Genomic DNA, 21,503 nt, shown 5'->3' with positions numbered 1-21,503 from the left:
CTGAGAAAGAAGAGAGTTTGTGAAGGGTTTTTGGAACATGGGCCCTCGTGGAGCGAGTACCGGTTCCTATCTGCAATCTGCAATAACTCACGATCTCCGTACCTGCGATAATGTCTTAGAAAGAAAGGAGTCTTTGGGATTAGGAGCGTAGGCCGTCATGGAGCGAGTACCGGTTCCTATCTGAATAGAACTCACAGTGTTCACATCTGCGATCGCTTCCAGGCAATAGGAGTCTTCTGAGTCTTCAGGAACGTAGGCCTTCGTGAGCGAGTACCGGATCCCATCTTGTATCTGAAAACAAGAAGAGAGAGCGGGGCCCTCGAGGAGCGGGTACCCCTAAGTAAGTTTGTAGAGGCAGAGCAGCGGAGAAAGATTCCTCCTTGCTAACTCGATTCGTAGTTGCAAGCAAAGACCTTTTATGTTGGAAGCAGATGACGTCACTACGGGGGGACGCCCCCGAGATTTGCGCCCTTGCCGGTACAAGTCTGGAGCGCACGCGTGCGCCCCCTTACATCATCAAGAACATGGCGTATCTGCAGCGTCAAGCCAGCCCGGGGACTCCGGGACTCAGAGGCAGGGAGAAGCTGCGGCAGCATCTCTCCTTCAGACCCGAAGAGAGTCGCCACAAAGGTAGAGAGGGTGGAGCGAGGGCGAGAACAGGCACGAACGCAACACACGGATACTTTAGAAAAACTGGAAGTGTGCATGTAAATGGTTTTCCCACTCCCAATTATGTCCCCGGCAACTCTGTCAAATACATGTAAAAATACACCCAAATCACTTCCACACATACTTTTATGCACACAGCCCTCTAGGGCAATTTTCAAAAAGCCCTTTTACATGTATAAAACTGCTTTTTACGCATGTAAATGCTTTTGAAAATGACCCCTATATTGAACACATTAACAGACACAAAAAGAGGTTGAATCAGCACAGGCGTGAAACTTGTGAGCAGTAGTAATTTGTGCTACTGCTCACAAGTTTCAATCTTGTGCTGATTCAACCCTTTTTTGTATCTGTATTTCTTATGCAACAGGTATTCTAGCTAATACATGCTTATGCTAAACTTACGGTCAGCAACACTAGGATTTACAAGCTACATGCTACATCTATGTGCATTAAAAGAAGGAGTGCAAGGAAATTTTACTTTGCTGTCTTTCATGTGATAAAGTATCTTGATTATGGATGTCATAAGATGTAAACTGCTCTGGGCTATGGCAGAGAGCAGAATATAAATGCCAATAAATTGACAGAAAACTCTGAAGTATGTTGTTTTTTCTTATAAACATATCAAGTACAAATTTCATTGCAAACACCGTACAGGTTGTGCTCTACCAATGAGTACTCACTGCTTAACAGATTCCCCAATAAAAATATTTAAAACATTGCATCATTCTTGGCCCTCTCGACTGCAGAAATTGGAGGTGTGCAGAAAACTTTAAGCAAAGGAACAAATACCCATGGACGAAAATGAATTTGTCCCAAAATGTCTTTTTTTTGTGCAAGTAGAAAAAATACTGCCAGTCAACTATCTCCAGCTAATCGGTCACTTGCGTGGCTTAGGAATCTGTAGGAATGAGGTCAATGGCAGCTATGTTAGAAGTGGAAAATACACATTGTACTGTGTTTACAGATTAAACTGTCCTAATATTTACATGGCAGATAATCTAATGCTTACTAAAAAAATATTGGCAGCAAGGATTAATAAAAATTAAATACAGCAGTCTAATTTCTCTTATATACAGTACATGGCAAAGCACTGACTAACCAATGCAAGTTTAATAGATCTTTTCTGTTGCCAGCTATAAAATATTTAATGGAGTTTCAGACTGAATAATAGTATAAAGATAATTAGCTACTGGCTGAATGAGATGAAGACCAAATTTAGACAAAGAAATCTTTTCATTATAATGCTAATTAGAAGTAATCTGAACAGTTTCTTTTTGTTCTTTCCCATTAAATCAAGATTATTATGGATAGGACTGAGGTTTTTTCTGGCAGCCTTCAACAAAGATGAAAGGGGAGCAAAGGAAGCATGAGCTAGGGTTACTCTCAGATAAGAAGGGAATTTGTAAGTATTCGTATCAGAGCAGATCTTGGCCTGAGTAAAGCTGGTGCATAACTCACATTTTGGACCAACCTTATCTATATTTGCAGACTGCATTTCTCACAATGTAAGGACAAACAAACTGCCAAGCAGAAGCCATTACTCTGCTTCTGAAATGATTTTTTTTATAATGTGAAAAATAATGCTTGTCTGGCCCTGTTGCTGCTATTTTTATTTCATAGTGCTTTTATCATAGCTGCACTCTCACTACTTTTCCTGAGTGCATTCTGATAAAGACAGGGGCATGTGAATGAGTGGCTTTAATCAGACCAGGCACCTTACTGTCATCACTGGCACTTCCTGCTCTGAAAAGATTGTCACCACCATGGCTAGACTTTGACAAAGTGCAGTTTCCTTGAAGTCTCTTTTGTAAAGTTGAAATATGCTCAGCAATCATTTCTGGTGAAATGGTAAAAACCAGGTTGAACCTCAGTCAGTTCCAGACCAATTTGGGCCAACTGAATGCAAAGATGTGCTGTTATTCTGTATGGTACTCCTGAAGAGATTGCACCTGAATTACAGAAAAAAAGTTTTGGAAGCCACTTTTAAAGAGAGATGTAGTGAAACTAATGAAAGAAAATATTTATGATTCAATTAATTAGGAGTCTAGAACATTTAACACTGATAGTGCAACTAAAGATGTATAACTTAGAGGCTTGGAAATGAAGTGATATGATCTCAACTCTCAACTATTTGAAAGAGATGTGATACTATGAGACAATGACATTATGAGCCAGATTTTCAAAAGAAGTCTCCAGTTAGTCAATTCCTTCATGGTTCCAGATGTGCTTGCATACTTTCTTCCAATTTTATCAAAGATCTGTGATGCAGCCACTAGCAATCACATGCACACATAACTTGTTTCATGTGGCATGTCTGCTACAGTTTGAAATAGAATGCACAATATCCAAAACAACAGCTTAGAAATCATTCGGAAGTGCGGGACTTTCAAGATGGCCACACCTTGGAGAAGTGAGCTCTATAAATTCCTTCTTACCATATAAAAGATTGCCTGTTATCTTACTTCCTTTTGCATTTTCATAGGTAAGAGAAAGGGCAAGGCTCAAGTGTTCCTGAACCAGTAGTTAACCTCAACGCCGAAAGAGCTGATGGACAGATATCTTCTCCAGAGCTGGGAACCTCCTTTTAGCTCTGCTGAGCAGTCTGCTGGATAGCTTTCCTGACGAGGGTTCACCGACAGCAGTCCCTGCTCTGAAACATCTCTGACTCCTAAGCAGCATTGTGTGCCTTCCCAACCTAGAGTTTCAACAACCAATGTAGATGGTAGTGTTTCTGTTCTGTCGCAGTCGGATGACATCATACCACCGATGGACTTGATGATGAGGGACACCCAGGCTGAGGGGCTCATTGCTGGGGAAAATTTGACTTCTCTGCTTTGTGTATGAAGACAGTAAATTTGCTTGGAGATGCTCCTTTTTCTTTGCTTTCTACAGAGGGGGGTTCAAAAACTGAGGTATTGCCTTTGGGTGTTAGCAAGACCTCTAACATTACCCTTGGATAAGGTAATTGAGAGAATGGTGTTGGCTCAATTAGTGGATTATATTGAGGATAACCAGATTTTACATGAGTGTCAATGTGGTTTTTAGGAAAGGTCGGGGAACTGAGATGTTATTAGTCACTAACTCAGACTATGTGTTACATGCGTTAGAATGGAGGCAGGATGTGATAAATGTACTGCTTGATAAATCCTCTGCCTTTGACTCTTTGTCGCATAAGATAGATGTGGGGATTGAGGTTATAGTTTCCCATTGGTTTTCTTTTTTTGGAGGATCATTATCAACAACTTTGCATTGATAATAGTAGTTCTTCTACAAGTAGTTCTTGTAACCTCGGTGGTTACAGGGGTTCCTCAACGTTCTTCTCTGTTACCTATGCTGTATTCTACATGATTTGGGTATATTTTTCATGGCATATGTGAATGACCTTCAGATGATCTTCCAGGTTAAGAGGGATGTAGGTGAGATCTTTTCTCAAATACAAATTGTACTGAAAAAAGTGAAAGATTGGATGCATCAGAACTGTTTAATGTTGAAGATCTCTAAAACTGAGGTCCTCCACATCTCTAGGAACACTGTTAATAGTCTACCCCCCACCCTCCACCAATACAATTGTAGAGGATCAGATCTTTCCCATTAAATTTAGGGTAAAGAATTTGGGAGTATTAGCAGACAAGTTCTCCTTTCGAGAACATCTACAGGCAGCTGCGTGTGCTGTTTCTTATAAACTTTGGAAATTGTGTGGGTTAAAGTGTGTTTTAGATAAGAATGATTTTAGGGTGGGATACAAGCATTTGTTTTTTCGACGTTTGACTATTGCAATGCCATTTACATGGGTTTACCATGTTGTCATCTTAGGGCGTTGCAATTAGTATTAAATGCTGCCACACGACTGATGACAGGAGTTTCCTTAAGAAACCATTTCTCCCCGGTGCTAAAATCTTTGTATTGGCTTCCAATTAATCAGAGAATTTAATTTAAAATTTTATCATTGACTTTAGGGCTATGTGGGGTGAGGGCAATGATTACCTAAAGGTGTCATTGTCTAGGTATATACCAAATAGGCCCTTATGTTCCCAGATGCTTCTCTGTTAACAGCACCAGGTACGGCAATGGTGAGACTCCAAGAAACGAGAAATACGTTTGTTTGTTTTTTGTGTGTAGCACCATGTTTGTGGAATGCACTCCCGGAGAAAATCAGGCAGGTACAGGATTATAGCATCTTTCATAAGCAGGTAAAGGCTCAAACTGTTTCTCGAGGCTTTTGAATAAGCTTTTCATGTAGTTTTGTCTGTTTTTAGGATATTCTATGATTTTTTTCTAGATTCAACACTTTTTTATTGAGCATGAACACAATAACATAAACCAGGTTGCCTGGGGGGCCTACATTCTTAAACCAGGTCACATAAAAAAACATGTAGCTCATATATAATTATCTCCCCCCGCACAGCACTTCCCTTACCCCCCTACCCATTCCAGCCTCCCATCCCCCCTGCCCCCCCCAACCCCAAAGAGCATGTACAAAATATGATCGTTATTGAGGGTATCCAAAATGTGGCTGTCCAAACAGTCCAGTCCTGCTCGGGCATCCAGCCGGGGGTGAGTTTCCCCTTAGTCATTTAGGATCTGACTGCGAGTCCTATGCAGGAGCGATTGGATATATACTGTCCAGATGCATACGAATTGGCGTCATTGGAGGGGCAACACACGGGACGCCAAGTTTTCCATTTGTAATAACGTATGAAAGGTATTCCGCCACATCCAATAGGTTGGGACCACCGTGCTCTTCCAGTGCAGCAGGATCAGTTTTTTCCCCACATAACAAGCCTTCTGAATGAGGAGACATGATTCCGCCCCCCGAATCATAGCAGGGCTCATACAACCAAACAAAATGGCAGTGTGCGAGAGGGGAACAGCGATACCTAGTAGCTTCTCCAGATAATTTGTGACTGCGGCCCAAAAGCGGCGAATTCGAGGGCAGCCCCAAAAGGTGTGTGACAAAGTACAAGCATCAGTGAAACACTTGGCACATTGACTCGTCTCCCGTAAGTTAGTCCTAAATAGAAACAGGGGAGAGAGATACGCCCTCCATAAGAATTTGTATTGCATTTCTCTGTAGTAGGAATTACCCATTACCCTTGATATCTGTTTAAAGCTAGTACTAATCATCTCCTCTGAGATCTGGAAAATTCCGTCGCTGTTCTACCTCGTAACCAGCCGCACCCTAGACATCGTAGAGACTAAATGTTTTAAACCTCGATATGCCTCGGCTAAAGTTAATTTAGCTGTTCTTTCCAACCGCAGGAGTTTATTCAATGCCTCGAAGGTCATAGGCACCCTACATTATGCAGACAGGGATTTCACATAATGCTGCAATTGTAAATATGGGAATACCTGCGCGGGTCGCAAAATGTACAGCACAATGAGGTGAGAAGATGGCAACAATGTCCCCCCCCCCCCCCCCCCCCCCCCCCCCCATCCAGGACGTGGCTGTGTGATACCTTTCCGAGCCCTCGCCCGGAAGCTAGCCCATTGCGATCCTGGCGTGAATTGTGTTTTACCTTGCAAGGGAAGTAAGTTAATCTATGATTTTTTTTTATTAATTTTATTGTGTATGTGATGTTGTAAACCACCTACAACAGTGGTCTGAAATTGGGCAGGTTATAAACAAATAAATAAGGGAAGATATTAGGATGTTCTCCTTTCAAGTAGCTCAGTTTGATTCTCAGCATAAAGATTTATCGACAGCTGACACACTACACAAGAATGAATCCCTGTGTTATCCCAGAAAGTAGAACAATTTGAATTTAAAGAGACAGCTCTACAAGATTCTGTGGGAGTTACTTCTAGGGGTCATTTACATTTGTAAAATAAGATGGAAAATCCAGAAAATGTTGTTCATCGACGCAATATTCGGGTTATTAATGTTCCAAGAAAGATACTGTTTTTTTCCAATGGAAATGCTATGTAGATATTTACTGGAGATTTTTAAAGTTTCTGAAAATTTGCTTTGCCCTGTTTTGAAGGCATATTACCTGTCAACATCTCACAAGTCTTTACAAGAGAAGGGGGACTCTCATCCCCCCCCCCCTTGAATTGTCTCACTTGTCCTCCTTTTAATAACAACCATCAGAGGAAGGAGCAGAGTATTCCATCCTTATTGTGACATTCGCTAGTGATTCAGATCGAGATGTATTCTTGAGATTTTATTTTCATAATAGAGAAGTTCCCTTTCTAGGTTTGAAAGTTCGAATGTTTCCTGATGTTGCTAAGGCAACTCAGGTTAAGAGAAAGAGATTTTTATTGATGAGACCTGGTGTTATTTGTTTGGGGGGGGGGGTCTTTATTTGGTTATACATCCCCTGAAAATGTGGGGTTAAATTTAAGGGGGCAAAGTATATTTTCTTTGATCCCTTTCAATTAATTGCTTTTCTTAACGATATATGTGTTGAGGATATTGCCCCCTCTACTGCAAATTCAGAAGTTCTGTCTTCCCAGGAGACACAGGCAATACAATATGTCAGATTATATTCCTTATTCTGAATGATTTCTTATTTTTAGTTTGGAAATTTCCCATTTGTGGACCAGTAGAGCAAGAGAGATTCAATGTATTTGCTTGTTAAAATGTTTTTCCTTTTTTTCTTCGATCTCCGCATGTTGTTCTGTACAAGTACTGTATATTACTTAGATATAATGAATGAAAATGTAATAAAGAAATAATTAAAAAAGAAGTATTTTGGAAGTATGGAATGAATGAATGAAGCAAGTGGTAAAAGGCTTATTTATCCATATTTTATGGCATAAAAAATGTAAAAAAATAATTAGAAAATAAGTGCATAAAAAGCATTACCTTAAAAGTAAAAGATGACAGAAAGGTTAATTACAAATAAAGGCCTAGATTCATCAGATTGCTATGTGTCTTCGCAGGAGGCATCCCACTATTGCAATAGTGGGGCCTCGCCCTTGAAAACACACCGTGGCTCAAAAGAATGCGGCAAGCGGCCCTTGATCGCGATGGCAGCCCCAATTTTACAGGACCACCATCATCTTAAAGGGCCGCTGGCCACCCAAAAATTATCCACGGCCAAATGGGAACGTTCAGCAGGGGTCATGGCTGACCCCTGTTTCAACCCAGTGCCACCAGTTGAGGAGGCCCAGACTCCCCCATAACGGCAGCAGCAGCCTCCACCCCGATACACAATCCCTCTTCTTCTTGACCCCACGATTGCATCACCCAAGATCCTCATTCCCCCTCCCCTCCACTCCCCCGATTGCATAACCCAAATTTCCCCTCCCCTGAGTCCGATTCCCAGACCTTACCCCAGTCACATGGGTGGGGTAAGGTGAGGTAGACATAATTTTGGGAAATGGCGCCAACCGGGATGGGTGCAAGGGTGCACCCGTCTCTGCTGCAGGATCATGGAGAAAGTAGGAGAGTCTCTGGAGGGGGGCTGGGGAGCGGGGGGAGGGGGAGGGGGGATATGGATCTTGGGGGCGGTCAGGGAGAGATAGGATCTTTGGTGATATAATCGGGGGTCAAAGGGATGGGGAGGAGGGATCTTGGGTGATGCAATTAGAGATTCAGGGGAGGGGGAGGAGGGATCTTGGATGCAATCGGGGGGGGGGGGTTGGGGAGAGGGGGGATGTTGGGTGATGCAATTGAAGGTTCAGGGAGCCGGGGAGACTTTGTTATTGTAAATCAGGGGAGGGGAACTTGTGTCAGGGGGAGGGGGGCTGCCACCGCTCGCTTACTGTTCACTTTATTTTTATTTTGGAGGAGTTGAGGGCAACCTCAATCAGCGGTCCTGGGTTGAAATCGGGGGGTCAGCAATGATCCCCCACTCAACCTCCCCATTTGGCCGCATTTTTTAAATCCCTGCCACTTTAAATGTGTGGTGGGATCCTTGGAACCCGCGTTAGGGTCCCAGGCCTCCTGCCGCACATCTAACGGATGCCAGGAAGGTGTAGTTATTTTATTGCAGCCGGCCACCTTCTCAGTCTTCTGCGATAAAATCAGTATCAATGCACGATAATTTCCTCCACGTGTGTTATATTGCATATATCGTGTGATATATGTGACATTTTGCATGTCTCCTCCCAGATACTCTCCCCTATTACAATGACCTTCTATGTATGCATGCAAAATATCACATATATAACGCGATATGGGGCAGATTTTTAAAATTACGCGCGGGGGAGTATATTTGTGCACGCTACCCGGTGCGTACAAATGTACACCCGATTTTATAACAAGCGTACTGCCGCGCGCATGTTATAAAATCCAGGGTCGGTGTGTGCAAGGGGGTGCACACATGTGCACCTTGCGCACGCCGAGCCCTTGGGGAGGCCCGATGGCTTTCCCCGTTTCCTCCAAGGCCGCTCCGAAATCGGAGCGGCCTTGGAGGGAACTTTTTTTTTGTTCCCCCCCCACCTTTGCCTCCCTTCCCCTATCTAACCCACTCCCCCAGCCCTACCTAAATCCCCCCCACCTTATTTTGTTGAGTTACGCTTGCCCTCTGGCAGGCGTAACTTGCTTGTGCCGGCTGTCTGACGGCGCGGCAGGCCTCGCCCCACCCATTTTTGCAAGCCCCGGGACATATGCACGTCCCGGGGCTTGCGCGCACCACCGAGCCTATGCAAAATAGGCTCGGCGCATGCAAGGGGGCGGTTTTAAGGATTACACGCGTAACCCTTTTAAAATCCGCCCCAATATCTGATAGAACACACGTTAGAGGCCCTAAAGCAATTTGATAAGTGACCTTGAAACTTTTTTAAAACTTACTGATGTGTTGAAGTGTCAATGCCTTTGCAAATGTGATAAGGTATGGAAAAGCGGCAAATAATACATGGAATCTCATTTGTACATTTTTATACATGCTATTTGCTGTTTTTTTTCATACATAATTTTGTGTTTGTGAAGGTATTCACAAAAATTAAGCAAAGTCAGTAATGAAGCCAAGGAATCATGCAGAATGCCTAACAGAATTATTAGCAATTTTCGTAAAGCAAAATTATATGTGGAAAATTACACAAATCAGCAATCATCTTCAAAATTTTACTACACTTCATGGAGGCATAGTTGAGTTTTATGTGATAAGGTTCACACGTTTGCATGACTTTACTGCAGGAGAATCACCATAAAACTAAGTTACATATTATGTAAAAAGCCCAGAATCATGAGAAAAATATCTCTCAGTATTGGGATATTCCTGTGGTGCCCACTGCAGGTTAATACATCAGGCCCTCCATTTGAGTTAGTTCCAGCATATTACTGAAGAAATTCAGCTTTATAAAAATTGATGTATATATTTACAAGGCCAATAAAAACAATTCTCACCTTAGCCCAGTTTATAGCACAGTAGTAAAATAGACTAAATCATGAGCATAAAAAGTGTGCAGTCCATGAATCCCTAAAGGGTAAATTTTGAAAGCAATCTAGCCAAATATTCCCCTTTCTCTACTTTCTTCTAGAGAGTACATTTTTAGCTCCTGAAGTCTCTTGTGTAGGCCATTTTGGTTACTCTGTTTTCTTTATCGTAACTGGTTGCCAGTTACAGGAATAACCGTGCTCTTGTTTCCATAGAAAGAGATATAAACAGGGAAACAGGAATTGCATTAAAACTGGCAGGTACCAGGTAGCACCACTCTGGCGCTCACTTTACCTAGGAGGGGCTCCAAAAGAATCCGGTATGCGGTCGCATGTCTCTGAAGCTGCCACTGAACACACATGCTAGTCATTCGCACTTGATATGCATCCAGGTTTGTCACTGCCAAGTACACTGAAATTGAAAACATATACCAAAAGAAAAAATAAATAGTTTTACTTCCCCTTCTCAACCCTTAGAACAAGAACTACACCATGAAAACATGAAATGCTTCAGTACCGTTTCTGCACCCTGATATCCTGCTGCAGCATGTGGAATCCAAAGAAATATTTGTTAGAAAGGGTGGGCAAGGTTTGAAATATTTCCTGTTGTTGACTGTTCACGGTACAAAAATAATAATAACAAAAATAGCAATGTACCAACTGATAGCCTTAGAATGCAGAATTTAGGAGGTCAGTATTCATTTCAAAAGTCATTTAGACGAATAACCTTTAAGTTATCCGTTTAAATGGCAACACCTGCATATTCAGCCATTCGTCTGGTTAAATTATAGCTGGATAAGTAGTTATGACTGGATAACTTTCTATTTAACCGGATATCTTAAAAGATATCCTGTTAAGCAGCACTGTTAGTATCACCAAAAAAAAGAAAAATAAATCAAAGGGCTCACGGCCTAAATGTGAGCCTTCCCCACTATATACATTTAATTGCCCTGCCGGGCCTAGCGCCCCTCCGGCACCCTTTCCCCGGTTTGAATATAAAAGTTCTAAACGGTCCCCCCCCCTTCTCTCCCTCCCGCACTCACTGAAGAAACTGGTTCAGCCCAGGACTCCTCATCCCCCCCATAACCCATCCCTGCCGGGAGCGAGGGTCTCACTCACCTGCTCCCAGCGGCTCCAGCACTGCTTCTGGTAGGCAGCGCTGGAGGTGTAAACCAGGCTCAGTTTCTTGTAGGGTAGTTTATCAGAAGCAGTGCTGGAGCAGGTGAGTAAGACCCTTGCTTCCAGCAGGAATGGGTTTTGTCAATCAGGGGGTGGGATGGGGAGAATGGGAGGGTACCGCTTAGAAATTTTATATTCAAACCGTGGAAAAGCTGCCGGAAGAAGGGGGGAGCAGACAGTGATCTGGCAGGTTTTGGGCTGAGGGGCGCTGGGCCCGACAGGGCAGTTAAATATACATAGTGGGGAAGGCTTAAGTTTCGACCAGGGACCCTTTGATTTACTTTTCTTTTTTTGATGACACTGACAGTGCTATCTTTTAAGATATCCAGTTAAGTAGAAAGTAATTCGGTCACAGCAGGGCCAGATAGCTTTAAAACCTAACCGGCTGAATATGCAGGTCAAGTTATCTGGATAGCTGGATAACTTGTCCACCAAATGGCCTACTGTTACTGTATATTGGCCTCTAGGTGTTTCTGTAAGTTAATAAGTGTTGTGCTTTGTACTTCTGATTGCACAATTGTTACTGTGTGTGCAGTTCTATAAGTGTGGTAACACTCACCTACAAAAAGGGATATCGCGCACAAGGATCATCTTATTATGAAGCACCTACAAATATGACAGTTGCTGGTGCTTTATCATTTTTTACGTTAGAAAAAAATATCTGAAAGTGGAGGGGTCATTTCATGCATTTGATCACGTGTTATTTTTACGTAGTGAAATGACCCAACTATTCACTTGCATGGGACAAACGTGGCCTTAGAATTTCAGAGAGGGGCATTGCCATTAATCCAGAACAAATGTCCTCTGATGCTTAATGCTTGCGTTATATATCACAGCATTTACAGCCTTTCTAGTGGATATAAGGAAGGCCCATTAAAAGGAACAATACAGTTAAGGATAAATAAAAATCATTAAAGCAATCATTGATTTTGCTATGGAGTTTTAGGTGCTATTTAGTATGATTTATAAAGAAAGGATAATTTGGTAAATAGGATTGTTTATCTATACTGACATAGATAAGAAAAAAAAAAACATTCCCCTAGATTCATCAAAATTCTATAATAACACATGGATAATGCTGTGGTATAATAACCCAAGGTTAGATGTTGGTGGTTGTTTAGGGTTTGGGGGTCAGTTTTAGATGCAGTGAGACGTATGAACAGCACAGTACACCGAGGTGAAGATTTGACGTCATTTGAATTGAGGAAAGTCTCACAAAGATTTCTACTTTGTTCTCTCGCTCTAGCTTTATGGACTCACCTCGGTGTACTGTGCTGTTCGTATGTCTCACTCTGCATCTAAAACTGACCCCTAAACAACCACCAACACCGCACCTCGAGTTATTAGCTGGCCCTCCTATAGTGATATAAATAGTTGGATACTGTGAAGGCCTGCCATTTCGGATATATCACACAGCTCAACGCCAGGAAAAAAGGTGTCGTTATTTCTGGCGTTAAAACCGTGCGATAGCATGGTGCAATACTGCCCTCATTTTAATTAATCCTGCCCAAATCCCTCCCCAATCCCGCCCTTTCTAAAAATTTGCATTCACGCCGTGCGGTAACACAATTATCGCATGCATTAAGGCGTTAACACCTTATCACGTGCGTTAACGCCATAACGCATTTTGATGAATGACCCTGATTATTTGCTGATTCAGTTCCAATAACAGCTTAGCTAACTCAAGCTGCCATTGAGCAGAAAATACTCTATAAAAGCGACTTTTCCACATTACTTTACTGACTTTTTTCATGGGAAACTTTATATGAAGTATAAAATATAGGCTTCGGTGGGGCCTGTTTGTTAACTGTGGGTAAATCTGAAATCTGCATGTAACTTCTAAACACAGATTTTAAGTGAATTTTTGTGCAGAAGTTTGCTTTAAAAGTTGCTGCACAGGGTAACTTACATGCACACTTTTTAAAATCAGAGAGTAAAGCAGGCATGTAAAATTCCCTCACTACCCCAAACTCTGCCCCTCACCCTTGGACACCTCTATCCAGTTTACATACAAGGGCAGACCTAATGGGATTATTGGATTACAGGTGTTCACTTACTCTCACTAAGGCCAGGATGATCTTATAACAGCCATTTATGCTCATGTGGGTGAGGTTGCTTGAGACCCCTCAGTATTGAGCAAACTCCTTCACTGTTATCAGAAAGGGGATAACTTGTGCTGAGTTTATCACCCTCACTCACTTTGAAAAACTGGCTCCCATGTTTTCATGCATAAGAGTAAGATACAATCGAGATCGGTTTGAGAACGACATCTGTGAATTAATTAAAATAGATAAGAGCACCAAAATGGGGGTCTTATATTATATGTTTACAGCCCATTGCGCTAGTTGCACCTTGACAACCTGATAATACCTGTGTGACTCTCCTCTGTATGCCCCTATCCCAATCTGAGAATTCTGTCACATGTCAGAATCAGCCAATCACGAGCCAGAATCAGCAGTCTTGAACTGAATGAAATGTGTACTGTTAACTAGTTTTATTTTAATTTTTTATATTAAAGCAAATTTGTACAGTTCTTTTTCTCATTCTATGTCTTAATAGTGATAGTACCCTTGGCAGAGGGCATTGTCAGATGACTGCCCCTTGTACTGTCATTAAATGCACTTGCTTTTTGACTTGGGACAAATAACAACCCAAGTATTTATCCCATGACAATCTAATCTGCCATGGGCACTACTGCTTCAGTAGGCACAGGTCATCTGCACTTATCATATTAGAACAGTACAAAGGTGGAGCCGTGCTTACGTGTCTTGGCCACGCCTGTTAAGGGCTCACTGAAACCCATTGAGTATGAAGCAAACACTTTCAGGCTGTATTCTACTCCACTGAGCAGGTTCACGATGAGCATGTTGGTGACATCATCTCCCACAAACGTCTCTAGTGCTGGTCCAGGGACTGAAGAAGGAAATACACAAGACGTTGTTAATGAGAAAAAATATGTTATAAGAATTATTGTCCAAATGGACCTTCCCTCTACAAGAATTTGCCTGTTTATCTCCTAGCTCTTTTAGAAGAGAGCCAGGTATAAATGACTGAAGATTGGCTAAGGCTAGCTTGGATTAAACACAGTTTGTAAGCAGTTCACATGGGGAGATTGGTTTGGGAGCATGGCTTTATTCTCAGAAGAGCTTGAATCAGGCATGAATCATGGATTTGGTTTTTTTTCCTCCTGCTCCTCTGGGCTTCCAACTCATGTGGATCCTGCTCAGTTATGGCTAGGACATCATGCATTTTATTCAGAAACTCCCAAGCCTCAGCCAGTGCCACAGACAGTGGCTTCCCCCATGCATGCACCTTCAGACTGGTCAATAGGTGTCGCTGTTATGCAACGACTGAGACCCCCCCATCCCTCCTAGGTGATGTCAGTGCTGCTTCTCCAGCCCTGGCCAGCCCAAGGAGCATTATCTGGGCTGGGGGAATCGAAACTTGGCCTTCTTCATGGCCATGTACTGTCCCTGAGTCATTGAACTGGCCCTATTTAAATACAATTAAAGTTGTGCTGATGATTTAACACAAATGCAGAATGTGAAATAAATACATAAAAATACTATATACATATACAAGAAAGTCGTTACTACCAAAGCAACTTAAGAGGAAGATGTTTTATCAAATTAATGGTTAATACATTGTTATTATGGTCTCAGTGACTCCACTACCAGCGCTAAAGGTCAGACAGATAAAATCAGTCAAAATGTAAGTCTCTCCAAGGTCAGTTCTCAAATAAAAATAAATCATTGGGAGATCACATTTCAAAGCCATTTACTCAGGTAAAATGCCTGAAAGTTGTCCTCCTGCCAAGCTAAAAGTATAAGTGAGCTTCCACAGCATACACTGTGTACGTTCAGGCTGATTAATAACAGCTATTCCAGGGAGGGGGGGCAAGGTATTTAGGTCGGAATAAAAACACCATTCGTACATGGGATTTTCAAATGCACTCATGCTATATCGCCCCTGCTTAGCTGCTTACACAATGTGCAGGTGAAAGCACGTGGGCACTTTTAGCGTGCCTACTTTCCACTTGCTAATGCACAAAGGGAAACAAGGCATGGAGGTTTCCCTTCAAAAACTGGCTGCAGCGTACACGTGCCCACGCTCACTACAAACAATGCCACCTAATCAGCATTGCTCCCGAAATGGAATGCAAGACTCAGGGTGATTCTTTCAGGGGCTGACACCAAACAGGAGAATAAATGTTTAATGATATCAGATCAGGAAAGGTTCGTCATCAGGGCTTGTTCATTTGAGGTTAAATGTGTAAAGCCTAGCAGGCCTTGAACTGGGGTCCAGCCAGCCAGCAGCAGTCTTGTGAGCAGAGCCACAGAAAGGCTTAAGCAAAGGCAGACTTAGAGGTCCGTTAGCCTGGTGCAGGGGTGGCCAACCTTTCCCATAACAAGAGCCATAGAATCAGAACGCACAGAACCAAATAACAAGAGCCGCGAAATCAGAACGCACAGTACCAAATGACAAGAGCCGTGGAATCAGAACGCACAGTATCAAATACCAAGAGCCGTGGAATCAGAACACACAGTACCAAATACCAAGAGCCGTGGAATCAGAACGCACAGTACCAAATGACAAGAGCCGCGGAATCAGAACGCACAGTACCAAATGACAAGAGCCGCGGAATCAGAACGCACAGTACCAAATGACAAGAACCGCGGAATCAGAACGCACAGTACCAAATGACAAGAGCCGTGGAATCAGAACGCACAGTATCAAATACCAAGAGCCGTGGAATCAGAACGCACAGTACCAAATGACAAGAGCCGCGGAATCAGAACGCACAGTACCAAATGACAAGAGCCGCGGAATCAGAACGCACAGTACCAAATGACAAGAACCGCGGAATCAGAACGCACAGTACCAAATGACAAGAGCCGTGGAATCAGAACGCACAGTACCGAATAACGAGAGCCATGGAATCAGAACGCACAGTATCAAATGACAAGAGCCGTGGAATCAGAATGCACAGTACCAAATACCAAGAGCTGTGGAATCAGAACGCAGAGTATCAAATACCAAGAGCCGTGAAATCAGAATGCAGAGTACCAAATAGCAAGAGCCGTGGAATCAGAACGCAGAGTACCAAATAGCAAGAGCCGTGGAATCAGAACGCACAGTACCAAATGACAAGAGCCGCGGAATCAGAACGCACAGTACCAAATGACAAGAGCCGCGGAATCAGAACGCATAGTACCAAATATCAAGAGCCATGGAATCAGAACGCACAGTACCAAATGACAAGAGCCACGGAATCAGAACGCACAGTACCAAATGACAAGAGCCATGGAATCAGAACACACAGAACCAAACAGCCTCAATTTTTCAAGAGAGGGGAGGGATCTCATTTAAGGCGTGGAGGTTTCTCTTCCATCTCCTTTTCATCCCCACTGCTATCTCTCTTTCTCTCTCTATCCTTCCACCATGTTCCTACCAGCGGTGTCTCAATCCTCCCACCAAACTCTCTATTTCTCAGTTCCCTCATCCTGTCCCAACCTGTCTTTCTAAATCATTTTGCCCTGTTTCCCTCCCAATCTCTCTCAATTCTCCCACCAATCTGCCTTTCAATATCCACCCTTCCTCTTCCCACCAGTCTCTGTTTTTCAATCCTGCCATCTTTTCCCCACCTGTTTCACTCTCTCAGTTCCCTCATCCTGTTCCCACCAGTGTTTCTCTCTCTCTCTCTGTTCTCCCACTCTGTCCCCACCAGTCTCACTCCCCTCATCCTGTTCTCACCAGTTTCTCTTGCTCAAGCTCACCAGTCTATTTCTCTCTCCCCAGCATCTCCCTCACCCTTAATCCTCCATCCCTGGCCCCAGCCCCCCCCCCCTCTCTCTCTCTGAACAGTCCCAGCATCAAATCCCTCACTCTTTACAAGAAAAACAATGAGGACCTGGTGGCCCCAACATAACACCTCCTACTCATTATGCTAATTTGCTCCCCTCAGCTCAGCACTAGTATCCTCCTTTATCCCTCTCTTTCCCCCTACCCACTCCCTCCCTCTCTCTCTTTTCCCCTGCCTCCACCTTCCTTCTCTCTCCCTCTTCTGGCTCTCTCAGACACCCTTCACCATCACCCCTCCTAGTGTTCACACACCCAGCCGCTCAGGGCTGATGAGTATTTGGCATCCCAGGTGAACCATCAATCTTGCACACTTCCCTTGCACATCTGCCTAATCGTAGCAGCTCTGGCACAGCTCACCCTCTCTGGCCCCACTCAGCATCCATCTTCACTCTCACCCTCTGCCCCTATCCACAGTGGGCAGACCTCCTTCTCTCTATCTCCAGCATCTGCATTCTCTTCTTCTTCCCCCCACCGGCATCCTCCTCTTTCTCCCCATCATTCTCTTGCTCAGCTACCTCCCAGTCTATCTGCTCCCCCCCCCTTTTGCAGTGCCCAGCATTTCTCTTTCTCTCCACCCTTATCTGCCCAGAATCCTCACTCTCTCTCTCTCTCCCCACCTCACCCTCATCAACCTAGCACCCACTCTCCACAACACCCCCAGTCATCCAGCTTGCTATCTATCTCCACCCCACTTCCACCTACAACTACTCATCATTCATTCTCTTTGGTACTGTGCCTTAAAAGTGGGTAGGTGGCATTTGGAGGTTTCTGAGGATTTAGCCACCCCCTCCTCCCACAAAAATAGATCTAGTGCCACTAAATAAATAAATAGGTGACTGCCTAATTCATCTTATGAAAGAATTGGCCCTGCACCTACCACACCACCTCGGTGTCTCTCTCAAACTTTTCTCCTCTCCCAATCACCAACTCTAGCTAGCTTTCACCCCACACTTCTGACTCTCATTCTGTCCTCTTACACTCCTCCCCCCATCACCTTTTCTGGCTCTGTTTTCTTTCCTCTCTCTTCCTTCTGTCCACCCCTCTCTCCCCATTCCCCACCTCTGACTCTGTCACACCCTCCCCCCACCCCGCCTTCCCCCACTTCTGACTCTCTCACACTCACCCTCATTACCATCTCTGTCCCACCCCCACCCTGACGTCATTTTTGCTCTTTCAGTGCCTCTCCTCACTACCTCTGACTTTCTTTCACACCCACACTCTCACACCAGTGTTGCCAACTTTCAACTGTGTCAATTCCAAACACTTGGGCTCGCGGAGTATTTCCTATAGGCACACGACATCTGTTATTACTTGCCTCATTACTAGAAAACTGCAGCAAATGATCCCAAATATAAAAATATCAATAGCGTTCCATTAGAACGGTCAGGAAAATGACCATTACTTAACAACTGTGTTTCCACCATTAGGGAAACTTATCTTTTTTTACCTGATTATCACACCTCTTTACCCTCCTCTGCCGTCCCAGAACTGGTGCAAGAGAATTAGTTGCCCTAGGCAAAGCTTACAGCATTGTGCAACCCCCCTCCCCCCAACACATACACTTACAATAACCGCATAATTTTTAACAGATTTTACATGGAAACAGTCTTCTGAGGTAAAAATGTCACTTACAATAACATGTATATTATATTTGTATGCACTGCTGTGGTGCCAGCCAGAAAACCTTGCAAAAAGACACTTGGAATCTATATGATATCAGGCCTAGAGTAATGTGTGTCAGAAAGCCATGAGTAAACAAAATTATGATTACAATATATTAAATTTCCCATGCCAAAACAGAGCTAATTGCCAGAACTCAAACAGTAACAATCCTACCTAAGAAAAAGCAACACTGCAAATATTATACCATGCCCTAAAACACCAATATACCTCCTATTAGGAAAACAGAACAAGCCACCCTGCTATAGATCCCTATATAAAAAGTATATGCCAGCAGAATATCTCACCTGTCTCACATGCAGAACACAGATAGATCCTCACCAAATACAGAATAAAGAGGCTATAATGTATCAACAGAAGCATATAGACAAAAAATGAATGAGAAACTGCAACAAGCCAAACTCTGCATATAATGCAAGAATAGAAAACCAGAAACATCATCATTCCTCACAAAACATCAAACAATAAAAACAAGAAATATAAATCATAATAGTGAAACCATACTAATAAAAGAATATTTCAAAACATTTGATGAACAGAATAATATCCTATAATTAAGTCATTAACATTTTTAGAAATTTACCAAACACCAAGAAAATATTTCAAAATAGCAGATACATCACCATTCACCCGTTCACCATACCTGGGAAGTTTGGATTTCCAATCACTCTGAGATTGTCTTGGTTTAGTGGGGGAGTGAAGGTGCACACTTTATCTTCTCTCTCTCTCTCTCATATACATGAACTCCCTAACAGACACATTCATTCTCTCTTTCTCACACACACAAGCTTTCTCACACTCACAGGCTTCTCTCTCCCTCTCTTCCTCACATACAAACACACACACACAGGAGCTCTCTCAAATCACTGGCTCACTTTCTCTCCCTTCCTCACATACATACACACAAGCTCTTTCTCCCACACACATATGAGTTCTCTCCCTCTCTCTGTCACACACACACAAGCATTCTCAGTCTCACTGGCTCTCCCTCTCTCACATATTCACAGGCTCTCATTCTCACTAGTCCTCCCTCCCTCCCTTACACAGACATATACATTTATTTATTTATTTATTTAAAATCTTTTCTATACCATCGTTAAGCGGATGCCATCACAACGGTTCACAATAAGGCACAAAAATTATGTTGTATGAAGTGTCTAGAATTCTAACTCTTAAACAGGTGCCATCAAAAATACTGTAACATAATATCATAATAAATACTATTTGGTGAGTGTTATAAGTCATGTCTAGTTTTTTCTAACTCTGCTATAAGATTGCTCTCTCATCGGCTCTCTCTCCTTCCTTCACACATACACAGACACACACACACACAGGCTCTCTCACTCTCATTGTCTCTCTCCCTCATATACACAGGCTCTCTCACATTCACTCTCTCTCTATCACACACACACACAGGCTCTCTCTCCCTCTTTAACACGCTCACATGTTCTCTCACCCTCACTGGCTCTCTCTCTCTCCCTCACACAAAGACTCTCTCACCAGCTCTCACTCACTCACACACAGGCTCTCTCACCTTCACTGGCTCTTTCCCTCTCACACATATTGGCCCTCTCCCCCTTACACACATATATGCAGGCTCTCTCATACTCGTTGGGCACTGGCTTTTTTCCCCTCACACACACACACACACACAGTCTCACATTCACTGGCTCTCTCTCCCTCACAAAAACACACATAGGCTCTCTCACCCTCACTAACTCACAAATACCCACAGGCTCTCCCACATTCACTGCCTTTTCACCCTCCCTCACATTTATGGTCAGCTCTGAAAATCTGGACAATTTCTGGATATTTCAAACCTCCGTCTGGCTTCTGTACACTGCCTTTAAATTCTGTACCGTTCGGAGAAAGTCTGAACAGTTGGCAGCCCTACCTCACACTCCTTCCACTTCCCCCACACTATTTCACACACAATGCCCCCCCACCCCACAAGGCTTTCCAGTAACCCCCTAACCCAGCCCTCTCTCACTCCTTCTGTTCCCCCCTCCCCCACCCTAACCCTCATGCCCTCAGACCTGCTGCAGAACATGTGGCAGTGTGGAACTTGGAGAGGAATAAGGTGCTAGATGGTCTAATTGGAATAGCTGACTTCAGGGTGACAGAGAGTGAGATGACACTCACCACCTTTTCACCTCCCCAACCTTGTGCTTCTCCTCAGCCCCTGCCAGCATTCAAACCCTTCTCTACCTCCTTCCAGCATTCATCCCTCTTCTTATCCCAACATTCAATCCTTTTCATATCACTTACCCCAGAAGCATTCACCCCCTTTTGTGCCACTCCTCTATCAAGATTCAGATATTACACCTCTCCCAACATTTGCCACTTTTTGCACTGCCCCGCCCCTCAAACATTCTTCACCTTTTCTCTTCTTCCCCTTTCAGCATTTATCTCCTTTCTCTTCTAATCCATCATTATGGCTCTGCTGTCAACTGATTCCCAAGTTCTGGGAGCACAATAATCTGCTGGCAGCAGGTGGGGTAAAGGGTGAACAGGATGGCACTAATGGCTCTTCTCTGCTGTTCTGTCAGCTTTAACCTCACCCTTTCCCCTCTTGTCTTTCAGTGCTGCTGGTTGCAGACAGGAAGCAAGGGGAAGAGAAGGAAAGCACAGAGAAATGTATCTGCTCCCTGCTCTAGCTACTCATAAGAACATAAGAACATGCCATACTGTGTCAGACCAAGGGTCCATCAAGCCCAGCATCCTGTTTCCAACAGTGGCCCATCCAGGCCATAAGAACCTGGCAAGTACCCAAAAACTAAGCCTATTCCAT

At 43.5% G+C, this 21,503-nt stretch overlaps 1 protein-coding gene across 1 annotated transcript in view; it reads right to left on the bottom strand.

The window, feature by feature from the left end:
* Positions 1-21,503, bottom strand: part of COL14A1 (collagen type XIV alpha 1 chain) — a 521,812-nt gene that overhangs the window by 233,079 nt on the left and 267,230 nt on the right. Inside the window, 2 exon segments of the mRNA XM_029591954.1 lie at positions 10,287-10,403; positions 13,934-14,083. Of these exon segments, the coding sequence (XP_029447814.1) occupies positions 10,287-10,403; positions 13,934-14,083 (267 nt within the window).

The sequence above is a fragment of the Rhinatrema bivittatum genome, chromosome 2 (genome assembly GCF_901001135.1).
Source record: "Rhinatrema bivittatum chromosome 2, aRhiBiv1.1, whole genome shotgun sequence".
Classification (NCBI taxonomy): domain Eukaryota; kingdom Metazoa; phylum Chordata; class Amphibia; order Gymnophiona; family Rhinatrematidae; genus Rhinatrema; species Rhinatrema bivittatum.
Note: the sequence above shows the minus strand (reverse complement) of the source record. Positions and strands in the feature narration are given on the sequence as shown.